The sequence below is a fragment of the Miniopterus natalensis genome, chromosome 2, assembly GCF_054644295.1.
Source record: "Miniopterus natalensis isolate mMinNat1 chromosome 2, mMinNat1.hap1, whole genome shotgun sequence".
Taxonomy (NCBI): Eukaryota; Metazoa; Chordata; class Mammalia; order Chiroptera; family Miniopteridae; genus Miniopterus; species Miniopterus natalensis.
Window position 1 is genome coordinate 7,701,333 of NC_142082.1, and position 15,430 is coordinate 7,716,762.

Genomic DNA, 15,430 nt, shown 5'->3' on the forward strand with positions numbered 1-15,430 from the left:
CAGTTGGTTGAAGCGTCATTCTGATTCACCAAGGTTGCAGGTTCGATCTCTGGTCAGGGCACATACAAGAATCAACCAACGAGTGCATGAATCAATGGAACAACAAATTGATGTTTCTCTCTCTCTCCCTTCCTCTCTCTCCCCCCTCTTCCCCTCTTTCTAAAAATCAATCAATCAATCAATCAATCATCAATCAATAAAAACAAAATAAAGTCCTTTGAACTACCAGCTAAATCACTTCCCTAGTTTTCCCTAAATCTTTGTGTCGGATTTCTCCATCCAGATGCTGCACATTTATCCTAAAGCTCTGAGCTAGTCAGGCACATACATTCTCAGGGACCTTCCTGCCCAAACATTCAATGGCTCCAAGAACTGACAAACTGAACAATACAGCACTAGCCATGCACAGAACGAGCAAACTCACCTGCTTGTAGGAAAGCCATTCGTAGGGCTGGTCTGGTTTCCGAGAGCCCAAGCAAGGGCCATTATCTAAAAAAGAAACAGCAAAGAATGGGTGTAACACGCATAAACATCGCAATTTGTATTCTGCCTCATTCTACAAAGTGTCAGGTGGACTCCAATGGTCCTCAGGTTAGACACAATGAGTTCAGATTGGAAATAATTTTCCCTTGGTTTGACTTTTTGCTTGTTTATTTATTTCCATTTTGTTTCTTAAATGGGGCCGGAGAAGAGGGGAATGAGAGAAGGCAAATGCAAAATTTAAGAAGTGTCAGAGTGTGTCCTGATTCCAACTGAGGTACCTTATAGGCAGGAAGAAAAAAACCCCGTATTAATTATATTAATTATTCACACTAAAGGTTAGTGCAGTAATAAATAAAACCCAAATCATTGGCATTTGGACTTATACAAGTTCCTTTCTACACATCAATCCCAAGTGAACTTCATGCTCAGTTAGTAGTTGTTGAAGGGAAAAGGTATGTTCACCTGGGGGAAAAAAGCTGCCATGTCTAGACGATCAGAGTTGACCACACACAGGGATGCCTCCTAACTAGAAACAAGGGCTCTACCACCAGCTCTGTATCTGCTGGGCCTGCATAGCTCCTTCTACGGGGGGGGGGAGGCGAGACATCTAGAGCTGGAAGTTTTGTCATCTCCCATCTGACTGAGGCATCTATATTTCTGCTTTGAGAACTAAGACATCTGGCTTCACCATTCTCGGTTTGATCGCCAGCTAAGATGTTCAGATTTGGGCTGGGGAACTGGGGGAAGGAGGAGGAAAAGCAGAGCATGGCCCCCTCTGGGGTCCTGAGAAGTGAGGTGTGCATGTGGGTTCCAGGATCAGTCATGAGGACTCAGGTTGAACAGACTGGCTCCTTCATGCGCACTTCCTGACTGACTCTAAGGCGGTCCTGACAAAAACAGAAAAGAGCTCCACGGGGGCCTTATTCTCAGACCTTCTTCAATTCACAGGGACCATACTAAAGACCAGACTGCCAGTGATCAAACTAATATGCCCTGGGGATGTAATGCACAGTGTACAGCATGGTGACCACAGCTAACCAAACTGTACTGTATATTTAAAAACTGCTCAGAGAGTAGCTCTTAAAGTCTTCATCACAAGAAAGCAAAATCTGTAACTATGTGAGGTGACAGATGTTAACTAGACTCATTGCGGTGATCACTATGTTGTATACCCAAAACTAATATAACGTTATATGCCAATTTTATCTCCAAAAATAAAAAAGACCGGGCCAAACATGACAAGTCCCATCAGATGTTATTTTCAGAAGGAAAATATATATACATTGGCCATAAGAAGTAGTATTACTTTATTCTTCAAGAAAAGGAGTTGGCTGTCTACAGTCAGAGGTCAAATCAGACCTGCTGCCTGTTTTTGTAAACACTTTTTTTTTTGGAATGCAGCCTCATTCATTTACGTATTATCTGAGGCTGCAGTTGAATATTTGTAACAGAGACCAGATGGCCCATAAAGCCTTAAACATCTACTATCTGGCCCTTCCCTGACAAGGTTCAAGGATTCTAGCTTTAAACAGTATAGTTAAGCCCAGGCTCGCCTGGGGGACTTAAAAATATATACTATACCCAGGCCCTGCCAACAGCATTCTTGACATAATTGGACAGGGATGGGGACTGAGCCTGAGTGTTTTTCAAAAGTTCCCCAGATGACACTGAGGTGCAGCTGGGGTAAGAACCACCGACATAGGGAACTCAATCTTTACAAACGGCTTCCCAGGCACAGCTTTAAAATACTGGGTTTAAAAACTCGGGGCTGGCTTCTCCCATCATTCAACAAACTCCAACTACCTCATCTAGATGCTGGTTTTTGCTCTCTATAGGGGGTTAATCTTATGGTAGCCTCGGAAAATTAAAGCTCAGAATAAACAGCTCCTCTGGGGGGGGGGGGGGGAATAAAATAACCTGCAAAGCAGCTCCCTTCAATCTCTGTAGGCTAAAAAAACTGAACTTCCTCTAATTCAGCTCCTCTGAAACATTCATGCAAGTCCTTCATTTTCCAAGCAGAGAAAGTGACCCCCCCAAAAAAGTTACATGACTTAACATCAGGGGACGCTCAGAAGTATAATGTAAGTCACCACACGCCTACATGGATCCTATCGTCTGCTAATGATGGAAAACATGTATGTACAGCTATACACATATGTGCTTTGTGGTAGTGGTGAAGAACACACACACATGCATGCACACACGCACACACATGTTTTTCATGTGCCCTTATGTTAGGCTGATCTACCTTATATTTATTCTCACAGGCAAACCCTGACCCTGAAACTAACTCTGAAGAAATCCAGAAATTCAATGATCTAGAAGTAAGTTTTCTTTCCCTTTATAGTGGGGCTGAATGAATCTGCTACAGGAATACTTGGGCAAACACAGTGAACCGAGAGTCCAACTTTGCCAGTATCAAGTAAAAAAACGGCACATGTCACATGCTTGCAGTGTGTTGTGGGGGACCTGGAAGGAGATTACAATCCAGGGAGCAGTGGCAAAAATAAGAGCTAATAACCGCCAAAAGATTTAAATAGCAAAGCACGGACCCCCAGGACCATTTCCAGAGAGGAACCTGGAACAAGGAAAAATAGACTAAAAAAGAGGGACAGGAGGAGGCTGAGGGTGTCCTCCCCTTCATTAAGGGCAAATGAATGAAGTGCCTACTGTGTGCCAGGCTGTGTCAGTGCCAAGAGAGGAGTCAGCTGCCCGGTTCAAGGAGCAGCACTAATGGGACAGAAGACCAGGTAAAGACAGGAACAGGATGCTGGGAGGGACAGGGGGAGGGGAGGGGAGGGGAGGGGAGGGGAGGGGAGGGGAGGGGAGGGGAGGGGAGGGGAGGGGAGGGGAGGGGAGGGGAGCAGGGGGAGGGGAGGGGAGGGGAGGGGAGGGGAGCAGGGGGAGGGGAGGGGAGGGGAGGGGAGGGGAGGGGAGGGGAGGGGAGGGGAGGGGAGGGGAGGGGAGGGGAAAGGCCTCACTTGAAGGAATGGGATGAAAATGACAGACCAGGAGGTTTCCCAGTAAAGGTGAAATGCCATCTGAGTTTGCAGGGTGAGTAAGGACATAGCAAGTGCCCTGGGCCGAGGGTAGGAAAGAAGAGGCTTTGTGATGGGGGGGGGGGTGGACACAGAGGTGGTCGTGGCTTCGAGGGAAGTTCCCCGAGACTGGAGCCTGGACGGGAGGCTGGAAGGGAAAGCAGGTGTGGGATATTGGGGTCTCTGCTGCCACAGGTAGAAATTACAGGTAGTCCCATTTCCAAAGTGTTGCTGATGGAACACTGCTTCCTTGGGAGGTCAGTATTTATTTCTTGAAATAGGAGTCTCCTGATCAGTAACTTTGAACAATACTGAACAGGGCCCAAAGAAGCAGGTCTCGTGAGCTAATGTACACGTAACTCTCCATAAAATACATGATATGCTGAACATACGTGTGACCGTGGAGCCCACTCTATTGCCACAGGCAATGTCTCGAGGGGCTAGTGAGCTCTGGGACTACTCTGGAGAAGTGATGGGAAGAGAGGGCAGCCTGAATGACATGAAGAAAGGCCAGGCATTCTGAATAAAATCCTCAAGCATCAGCACATAAATTCAGTACGCTGCTTACTTGACACCTGGATGCCTCTCTGGAAACCTTCATATAAGGTTCTGACATCATCGTAGAAATACTCCAAGGGCTCGTCACTGTTAAGTAGCGTGGATCTCCGAGCGCCATCACTGCCCTATAAAAAAAGACAGACAGATGAGCATGTTAGGGGAAAGCATTAAACATAAGAGCCTAACTCGCCCACCCGTGATCCCCCAGCGGCCCTGTGGAGCAGCTGCCCAGCGAGTGGAGCGTTTGTCGAATGAACTGAGGTGCAGGCTGTGGCGCAGACCACTGATTTTGCGTTTTCTCTTTGCCAACTGCACTATCATTCGTTAGGAACTTCGGTTTCTCACAGAGCATCTACCAGTCGCGACCATCAGCTACAAGGCACAGGGTGTGCAGGCCCGTCTGTGCCCGTGTGATGTGCAGCCCCGACAGGTGGCAGATCTGATGCCGCGGGGTGCCCTTCTGCGCCCGCCTTCCCCGGTGGCTCAGTGAGCACACCTGCTCGGTGCCAGAGCTCCTGACCAGTGGTCCGAGCCACCTGGAGGGGCAGTTGTTTTCACCCTGGGCCAGAGAGACACTACACGGGGTCCAGATGTCCACAGGAACGTCAAGCATTCTTCGGAGTCCGATGAATAAAAGTTCAGCTATTATGATGCCAGAGCCTATGATTCTTTTTTCATGTCCGAGACAGGCTTCACATTTGCAACAGTCAGGAAACACTTTCTTGGGGAAATGAGACTATGATACAGGGACTTCTGGTACCACAAGAAAGGACTGTTCAAAAGTGGGAGACATCGTCTCTGGCTTGAGGTTTGAGGAAAGGAGACAGGAAAGCCTTCGAGAAGAGGCAAAGGGCTGGCTCTCAGAGAGCAGACAGGCTGTGCAGGCAGAGCTGGTGGGAACCAGACGTACTGCGGGGGGAGGACCACGTGCAGACCCTCGTACGGTAACGGCTGCCACACGTTTGAGTGGCTTCCTTTCCTTTGTTTTTTTGAATTAGAATTCTTACTCCTCCCATACGCTCTCTTTCCTCCCCTCCATCTATACAGTGAAAATTGTTTTGAATAACACAGTAGTATATGAAGGGAAAAATGACAAGCCCCTATTACCAATATGGTGAGTCCCTTCTTGACTTTTTTCTATGTTTATAAATTTATATACATTCTTTCAGTATCTGCTAGTTGCTACATATGTGTATTTAACTCGATCTAAAACTGTGAATAATTTTCTGGAGTAAATATCACCCCATCATATATTCCAATGTTCGCATGGTCTTCTCTAACTTGGCAGAAACTTTCTAGTACCTGTAGCCATGATTCCAAATATAATTATTATACAACATGCTGCTTTAGAAAACAAAGCAGTTATTCTTTGCATAAAGATGGAAATAGAATCGTGCATCACTGTCACTTAATCTGAGTCTGTTTTCTCTTCTGTAAAATGGGGATTCCATGTGTCCATGTCCAGGGCTATCTTTAACCAGAACTTTCCTGTTTCCTGTAAAATACGAATATTAGACTATTACTCAGACACCCAGTAACATGCTCTAACTACAATACCAGTCCACCTTAGCCAATATCTTTCTTTGCTACAAAAAATATTCAGACGAAAATTCAGAAGCAATTTTGTGGCTTTATAGTAAGATTCAGAAACCTCTTCAACCCAGGAAGCCACCAAAAGACCCAGGGCATCGTGACTAAGAAGGTAGAGAAAGGGCTGGGAATGAAATGACAGAATGGAAGCAAGAAAGAGCTAAGAAAAGTAAGAGATGGGAACAGCCGGGTGAAGAGGGACAGCTGCCACAAACAAAGGCCTCTGCCTGCTGGGCCTGCAGTGTGTGGCCTGGAGGTGCAGGCAGCCTGGCCGCATTTTCTCTGTAAAAGCAATACCTCCCCCCATGCCCTCTGCTGAGTCGTGCCCACAGCTGTCAACTTTGAAGGCTGGAATCCCGGGGGGGGGGGGGGGGGGGGGGGGGGTGTAAGACACAGAGCTTGCTCTTACGGAGCCTGACGCCTATCCTTACGTGACCAGAGCTGTTCCCATGGGCACTGGCTGAGCAGGAGAGTGGGGAGGAAGTCAGAATGGACCAAGAGAAGCAGCCTGGAGTCTATGGAGCTCGGCTCACCCTAGAGCTAAGGCCCTCGAAGGCTCATCGGGGAACACACAGTCCTTGTAAGGAAAGCAAAAGAGCTGGTCCTTGGCCAGATCCATGGAATCAGAGACTCTGGGGGTGTGACTCAGCAGTCTGTGTTTTAGCAAGAAACCTACAAGGAGTGTGAGCAGTGTGCAGAGCAGGACCGAGGGAAGCGTCTAGGGAAAAACCAACACACACGGGCCCCGACTAGGGCAGTGGCAAGTGGGAGTGGGGAGAAGGCAGGCACCGGAGAACGAAGCCCCAGGGTATGGGGTTTGGCAAGTAACAGTCTGAGAAAAGGAGGAGAAGGTTGGAGGACCAAGAAGACAGTAGTTCCATTTTATCAAAAATAGAAGACTGGGGGTTGGGGGTAGGTTTAAGAAAAGAGATTAAGCTCAGCTTTCGATGCATGGAGACTATATCCCTTCAAGATAGGAGGTCAGCTTCCCAATGCTCATTTTGGGAATCACCGCTCTAGAGTATAACCTGATAATAAACTTCTGGCTAAATAATTATTTGCTTAGGTTAATTTTTTGGTGGCATATAATGCTCAGGACTTTGAGAAACATGGAGATAAAACAGTCAAACAGAAGTGAAAGGAGTTATATCCCAGATAAAGCCATCCTCTTGACAACTATCCTGAAGACAAGCTATTTATTATTATTCTAATTAGCAAGTAGAATAATTAGCAAAAGTTTGAAGATGAAGCAGTACATTGGTTCTATGCCAATTTAAGGCATAGGTGAAACTGGGTCAATGTCGCATTGCCCTTGGTTGTAAGGCACATTCCATAGTTTCGAGAAGAAACGCAATGAAACAGGAGTAGCGGAGACCAAGCAGCATGCTTTGAAATGTGTGGCTCTGTGAAATGACCACGTACGTGTTCCTGTAAATAATTATTTTTTATGTGCACGCACGCAGCCATTTTCCCCCCTGTAAGTAAACGCTGGGGGTCAGGGCCTTGGTCACACCTGCCAGGGGCAAGGGACTGCAGCTGAGTGTTGGGAAGCTTGTTTGTAACAACTGGACTCAAAATATCTGCATGTGCTACAGAAATCAAGCCATTACAAAGGCTGGGCATTTAATTCTGGGGTTACTTAAGCACACATGCGTATTTCTAGGACCATCCACTTAAATTTTAAAAAATACTTCAAATTTGGCCTTCTGGGCTTCTGATACAACCTGCAGATTGGGGGTGGAGGTGGGGGTGTCAGTTTTGCTCAAGAAACAGGGTGAGGTAAGCAGATAACCCCAATCAAACATTCGGAAATCAGTGAGCAAGACTGTGAGTGAGGAAGGGTTATGGGACTTTACTTCTGCTATGCCCTTCAATGCGACCATACAGTTTCTCAGTTTAAAAAACACACACAAACGATGGTGGGTCAAGCCTCCTACAGTCAAATCGGGGGTCATTAGTATATTCGTATATTCTGATGTATATACTAATGTATTCATTAGTATATTAGTATATTCTACCCAGGCTGAGGTTCCCCCCCCTCCAAGGCTCCCCATGTGGGCTGAATTAGGAAACGTAAGTTCCAACTCCCCTCTGGGCGGGGACAGGGGAGGGGCAGCAAGAGCAGGACACTGATGAACGCCTGTGTCAGTGGTCCCCAGACTAGGACTCTAGCCATCACCTGACAAAAAGGAACTTGATGGTCAGAGGCATTCTGAGTCACTCCCACATTTAAATGCAAAAGCAAATCCCACCCTCGAAGATTTCTGGGGGACAGGAAGGCCCAAGCTTTATAAATTGTGGTCTTGCCCATCTCCACCTAGAAGATGGATAGCTACAGGCCACAAGGCAACCCTTACCCTGTTTACTCCCTCCAAGGAGGGGGGGCTGGGCAGGAAGAAGAGGGACTCTGGATGAGGGAGGAGGGGAAGGAAGAGAGAGCAGAAAGAGGGGAGAGGACGCAGTAACTTCTAAAGAGACTGCTGGCGACTTGGCTGGATTTTAATGTGAAATCTATCTTGGGGGGGGGGAAGCAGCAGGTGTAACCACAGTCCTATAGGGGTAAAAATGGCTTCCCCCCCACTTCCAGTATCCTCCATGTGAAACAGACTCCTCCCAGCATTACAGTTTACATGCCTCTTACCCTGCCCACACCATCATCTGCTTCTTCCTGTCAACAGGCGCAAAACTACTTTCTCATCCAAGGACCTCAAGATGGGCTCTCTGGCCATCAGTTCTCCTATCCAGCAGCACCAGATCTCTGACAGATCAAAAGAGGGCCTAGGAAAGCCAGCCCCCAGGTGACCCTCCCACCATGCTTTTTGAACGACAATGGAAAGAATATTTAAAAGAATACTTAGACTGCCCTGTTATGCTGACCTGTAAATGTCACAGGGTAGTACTGGACCCTCAGGTTGACTATTTGTGCTCACCATTTAACTAGCTAACTTCCCAAGTACTGTCACAGCTGGTGCTGTCATCTGAGCGAGTGCTTACTGAGCACCTACTACAGGCCAGCCACTTTGCAGGTGAGAAAACAGACGGAGAGGGGGGCTTTCTTGTCCTAGTACCACATCCAAAAACGCGGCGGGGAGCCGAGCTTCAGACCCAGCTCCTTGGGCCACCTGGTAAGTTACGAGATTTGTCTGTGCCTCATAAGCAGGTTCAAACAGCCCCCACGTTGGTCATCTTCATCTTCGAGGGGACAGGCCCAGGCTGCTTGATCCTGACTGGGTTTTCTGGTTCCTCAGTGCTCTCCCCTGATCCTCTGAAATGTTTTCCAACTTCCCGAGCTCCCGCTGTCCCCATCAGAGGACTCACTTAGGCATGGGAAGGCTGACGGTACTTAGCAAACTCCAGTTCTGCGCTGCTAAACCCACCTCAGTCTCATCCCCAGAGAAAGTCAGCCACCCACAGAAGGGAAAATAGCACCTCCTGCCCCCCATGAAAGGGGAGAAAGTTTGGAGTCCCCAAATCCAAATCCCCACAAACACAGAGTGACCTAGCAAAACACAACAGCCTGGGGCTCCTCCTCACGCCTGCCATCTAGAATGTGCTATGCACTTCTGAGTGTGCCACCTGAATGTGCTTTGCTTCTGAGGTGAAGTTTGCAGGGACCCGGGGTCTAGCTCTGCCCTTTGCGGCCTGTGAGACCTTGTGGGGTACGGGGATTTGTGTCCAAAGGCTGGGAAAGCTTACAGGGGTGGCGCAGCTGAACCTGCTTCGGAGGCTATTCTGAAGCTTGAACAAGCATTGAGACACACACTGCAGCACACACGGCCCCTGAGTGATGGGCCTGGGAAGTGGCATCATTTCTACAATACGAAACTGTGTTTTTAGACCCGCACTACCATTTTCTCATAGAGTGACCTTGGGCTTTTCTTTCCCGTTAAAAGGAACCCAGAAATATTTTTCTTTTCTAAAGCACTCACCCTCCCTGCTTGGAATTCCTGAAGGCAGCTACGTGATACTTCTGTGGCCTGGTCTTGGCACCAAGCTCAGAAACCCTTTCTCCAGCTCTCTGTGCTGCCCGCCCCTCACCCGGCATCCCATGTACCCAATGCCGCTGCCCACAACCAGCACGAACCCTCTGCCACCACGTTCAAATCACTAGTCACTTTCAAGTCAGCAGACAAGCCCAACAACACAGGGAAACTCAGCTGTTTCCTATAATGTGAGTTTAGTAAGAAAAAGAATATTAGCAGGGTTTTCATAGTTTGTTATTAAAAAGCCCAAGTTTTAGAAAAGGGGCGAAAGTTTCCTATAGGTACAGAAGTGCTGATGTTTGCACACTCCCAGAATAACATGTCTAGACAAAAACGCCCCTCCAATACCCTCTACCCATCCCACCTGCACTGCCCCAACTGTGCCAGCCGCAGGGTGGCCTGCTGAAATACCCAGAGGCTGCGACACTTCAGGAGAATGTGTCCGCAGATTCTCAAGCATGACAGTGCAAACGCTGCCCCAGGTGGGGCTGCAGGGGCAAATCTGCACACATCTGTGACTGACAGTTATACTGTAATCAGCACCAGGGGAGCAGGCCATGGGAACAGTAACCAGAGCCTGTAGTTACAGATGGTACATAAACGAAAGTTAATGCCTAAAAACAGTCAAGCTTTACACGGGGATGACTGACAGATAGGAGGCCAGACCATCAAACCAGGAGATTCCTCCAAATCTCACGCACATGTCTAGCTGACTGTTCCGAGGGTTCCAGAGACGAGTTATGTCTATATTTATGCTTGTATTTACAGATGACTTCGGAAACAATGCGACTGTTCCTAGTATTTCTCCCTTCCTCTTCATGCTCACCTGCTACCTCCTGCCTGGTTTGAATCTGTCAGTCTAAGGCCCCCTCTTACAGGTGACTTTGCCCTCCCTCCTACAGACCCCCAATGGTGTCTGTGGAGGGGTGGCCCAACCTCTGCCTGCACCCACCCATTTGTACATCTCTGCCTCACAGAGCTGGCTGGTCCTGCCCAACTCACACCACCACCCCTACTCAGCCCCAGTTGTTCAAGTCCAGAAGGGCACCACCATTCTTTGTTTTATTTTTTCAGCTTTACTGAGGCATAACTGACAAAACTGCAACATATTTCACGTGTACATTGTGAAAGGGTCCCCCCATCAGGTTAACGCGTCCATCACCTCGCATTCTTACCAGTGTTTTTTTTTCTTTCTTGGTGAGAACACAGTTCTACTCTCAGCAAATTTCAATTATACAAATAAAGTGCTGTCATCTGTAATCACCATATGATACATCAGATCATCAGACCTTAACATCTTTTCACTGAAAGTCTGTACTATTTACCAGCCCCTCCTTATTTCTCCAGCCCCCAGACCTGACAATCACTCTTCTACTCCCTGTTCCTAAGAGTTAGCCTTTTCCCTTGACATCACCATCTTTGTTTGTACACTGTCACTATCCCCATAGCCTGACACTTTGTCTGCACAGTCCAGTATGGGTCTCCATAAAAACTGGTGACTCAGTGACCTCTCTCTTCTCTTGCAGACACTGCTCATGCCAGTTTGCAAGTAGGTCTTGACACACGTGTGTGTAAAACCAGTGATTCTGCCAGCCACACGGGAAGATCCCTCTCAGTAGCAGTGTCCACACGCACCCTCTGACATGGACAAAAATGCTAGTCCTTGCCGCAATGTGCATGTGAGCTTGGAGGTCTGAGGTTGCCTGGGCAAGCCGTGGCCTTGAGAAGGGCTGTGACTTCTGAATTTTAACACTGTGCTAGTTACTGAGCACTGCTTCCACAGGCAAGTGTCCCATTTACTTGAACCACAGTTCTGGTTTTATGGCGTGAATACAAGACCCTTATATTACTCCTGGTTTAAGGATGACCCCTGTCCTCTGCCAGGGGTGGAAGGACCCTCAGCAGAACTTCCTGCCCCCCTGTGTGCTTCCTGAGGGCAGCCTCTTCATCCCTGGTACTGTACACACCATGCAGCAGACACTTGGGTACCTGCTGAATGAATGCCTACCTCTCTGTGACTTATGGAGGGTCACATCCAGAGAGCACATTGTTCGTGTCAGACATTCTGAGACACAGGGTTAAAGCTCTAAGGAAAGTTGCTAATCATATGTGTCCCACAGCACCGTAGTCATAATACATAACTTTCAATCACTGTGATGAAGACAGCATACCCGAGCCCCAAGTCTCCCACTGACTGTGTGACACGTCACCTCCTTGGACTCAGGTGCTTCCTTATGTATAAAATGTGAGGGCTGAAAGAGGAGACCTTTACAGAAGAAGAAAACTGACATTTACTGAACACTTATTAGGGATCAGGCAGATGCTCTGCATAGCTCTACATGGTCCTCTTAACAACAGTGACATGGGGAAGGTACTGGCACCTTCCAGATGAGGAATCTGAAGGTCAGAAAAGTCAGGTGCACTAGCCCAGGGCTGCCTGGTCCAAGCAGAGCAGCAGGGTCCAGCCTCGGCCACGTCTCTCTGCCCCTTTGGTCCCTTCCAACTCCAACATGCTCTCGTGTCCCTTAACTGCAGCCACCATGGTCTGTGCCCTGATCAATCCCAAAGGGTTCCCAGTCACTCCAGTGAAGACCATCTTCATTAGAGGCCATGGAGACCATAATCCCAGAGAAAAGGCTGAGACCAGCGAAAACTGGAAAACTTGCGTTATCACTGGTGAAAGTGATTGAAGAAAAAAAACAAAAGCTAGACACTCGCACAGAAACCTGCTTCTACCCACAGAAACTTACTTCTGGAGGAGCAGCAGCAAAAACTCTGTGGAAGAGGGAAGTCCTTCCCTGACCCGTGGGGAAAGGCCCACCTCTCTGTCACTGCTGCAGGCTGGTGAGCTGTAGGTACAGACAGAGGGACACAGCTCTCTAAACAGGGTGCTGATCAAACTCGTTCACAAGTTTAAAACGCCTCTGGATTCTGTTGCTAACTCCGTCGGGTCTGTCCCATTCTGCAGCTTATGTCTTCAGCACTTTTCCTGCGCAGGTGCAGAGCACGGGCGCTGACATCCTCTTTACAACCCTGACTGGTAAAAGGATGTTTTCCAAGCTGCAACATAAAAAAACACCTCTGTGCTGCTGCTTTAAAAGAGTGTAGCTGGGAAACAGCCAGTGTGGACAGTGATGAGATGCAATCAAGCCAAAAATAGCAGCTTCTCCTCATTTTAATATCCAAGTAAAGTTAATGGGAAGGGGAGGGTGAAACAACCGCATATAGGAAATGGGAGGGGGCCGTGAGAGTGGGGACTGGTACACAGTGCTCACTTGTTTTCAGAGTAGGATCGAAGCAACAATATTTTCATCGGGTGATCAGCCCCTGCAACAGTGGCAGATATACAAGCTCCTGATTAATACTTAATGAAATGAATTAAGTTCCTCTTTCTGCCACATCTAGGAAAGCATCTATAATCACTAAATATCATAACGCCAAAGCTAATCTCAAATTCAATATTTTAAGTTCTTTTTTAAGAAATGCAAAGCAAATTCTGTATACCTAAGACCTACAAATTCTGAAAATCCAAGCTAAATCCATTTCTATAAGCAAACAGAAAAGCCAGGAAGCGTACACACCAGATAGTGAAATTATAGATTTTAATTTTCTTTCTGCTTATCTGTAGTTTTAAACTGTCCTACAGAGAATGTGTATGAGTATTTTAATAAGGCTCAATGACTTCATGCTAAGCTGGAGCTTAAAAATCACACTGTAAGTGTCTCCCCGATTTCTCATATAAGAAATAAGAATTAGGCACTTTTTACAGTTACTGCTAAATTATAAACATCTTAAATCTGCACTTGCCAAGTCCTCTCCATAGTGATGGCAACGCTACTGAGACATCAGGTCCCTGCCAGGAGAGGAGAATGTCCCGAACCTCACACGTACCTATTAGGAAATGTTAAATTCCACTCATTACTGGCATATGATATGCTGACATGAAATATTCAGTTGACCTTCTATATAGAAATAAAGTATCTTACAGCCATCTCTCCTCAGCAGTTCAGTCCTTCTATTTTTACATTTTGGCATGAATAAAACTAACGTACCTTTTATATATTTTAGGAGTTCCACATTAATGAATCCAAGAAATTGTCTAAAAGAACTAAAATCCTCTAAGTAACAAGAAGCCATGACTCCGGCCTGGGCTTTACTTGGAAGGACACCCTCCCTCACGTGCCTGCCAGCCGGGGGGGGGGGGGGGGGGGGGGGGGGGGGGGGGGAGCTCACCTACATCCAAGAGCAGAAAGTGAGGCAATTCTGCATTTTACAACATTGTTTCCATATATGTCGAAAGTAATACGCACTGAAAACTCACTCGGACTTGGGCAGGAAAGCAAGAAAGGGCCGCGTGGAGAGGAGAAGCCCGGCCTCACCTTTCAGCCCTCATGGTTCGCGCCTGAGCAGACTCGGGGGCCGGGAAAGGGCCCTGGGAAGGGTCTGCCTGGAAGGGTGTTTGCATCTCCTCGGCAATCCCACCCATTCGCCCCTAACTATGGAATGCACGCTCTGCTGTAATTTTCGTGACGATGACAGCATGACCTTTGTTTGCCCGAGTTAGGAAGGACAGTGACACTGGACAGCTCAGCCTCAGACGCCTCCTGGGTGTCCTGTCGAGTCTGTGGCCACGTTATTCGGGCAGGTTCCCAGTCTAACCTCCTCCTTGAGACCCCGGGGTCTCTTTCAGCAGCTGGGGGATGTGTTCTAACTATGGATACAGCACAAGCGAAATCCTCTGTCTGTGACACTGGCTTGACAGCCCTCTTCTCTGCTAGCACATGTGCCCTGCGAGAGCTGGGGCCCTGTGCCTGTCCCTCCTGACCCTCGTGTCTCATACACCTCGGGCCTACCGCGGTGCCTAGCACAGGCAGCTCTGTGGGACTTCTGGAACGAGCCCTGTGACTATGGGCAGACCCCCAGCCAAACCCGCCTCATCTGTCCCTCTGCCTGCATTTTGGCCTCCAATTCCATTTACAATCATCAGCAAACTTCTGTTTGTTGAGTACATTTTCCCTTACAAAGTGCCCTCCCAAGCAATGTGGATTCAACGGGGCTTGGCTCATCTGGGGACACACAGTGGAAATCCCCAGGCAGGCCAGACCTCCACTTACCGCCACCTCCACCGACTGCATGGAGAGGTCACATGGTGGCTTCAGGGCCTTGGGCCTCGTGGCGTACCAGAAAGTGGTGAGTGCTGCGAACGCGCCGAAGCCCATGAGCGTGTTGGTTGGAAGGGTACGAATGTACTGTCGGAAGTCAGCCAGCTCTGGCATCCGAAAATACCGGAACAACTCGTGGGCTTGCATTTTCCCGTGCTGGTGGTGCCCTGAGCTGACTTCTGTCGGGAGAGAAACAGGTCAAGTTCATTCAGGAGGCAGGACCCTCCTCCAGAATCCCCGAAGGCCACCCGTCCGACTAACCAAGGCACTAAGCCCACAGTCTGACAGTCTAGGGCTCTTCCTGGCTGTCAGATTCCATTTTTGTAAAAATCACTTTAGGAATTCACTTTACTTCTATCATCTTGTGTAAAGTTTTCATTAACCACATTTAAAAATGTTTACTCACAAAGAATTCTTGCCATAAAATGCTCAAATAAGTGGCATAAGTTACCGTTTTCTTCCCTGATATTCTCTGTTTTCCTCCATCAAATCAAACAGACTCAACTGTCATTGTCATAGCCAATAGGGAGAACAGCAAAGAGGCACAAACAAGCCTGAAACACCTGGGGCCATTGGTTTTCATTTCTTCCCACAAAGCTCAGGACAAGCTCCCCAC

General features: G+C 47.9%; 1 protein-coding gene across 2 annotated transcripts in view; it reads right to left on the reverse strand.

The window, feature by feature from the left end:
* Positions 1 to 15,200, reverse strand: part of ACSL1 (acyl-CoA synthetase long chain family member 1) — a 39,744-nt gene extending 24,544 nt beyond the window's left edge. Inside the window, exons 1-3 of one of the 2 annotated variants that reach the window (XM_016211288.2) lie at positions 14,767 to 15,200; positions 4,090 to 4,204; positions 425 to 489 (exon numbers count right to left, since the gene is read on the reverse strand). In XM_016211288.2, the coding sequence (XP_016066774.2) occupies positions 425 to 489; positions 4,090 to 4,204; positions 14,767 to 14,961 (375 nt within the window). In that variant the 5' untranslated portion in view covers positions 14,962 to 15,200. The remainder of the gene's footprint in view (positions 1 to 424; positions 490 to 4,089; positions 4,205 to 14,766) is intronic. The other variant, XM_016211289.2, reaches the window with a different exon arrangement.
* Positions 15,201 to 15,430: the final 230 nt, after the last annotated feature.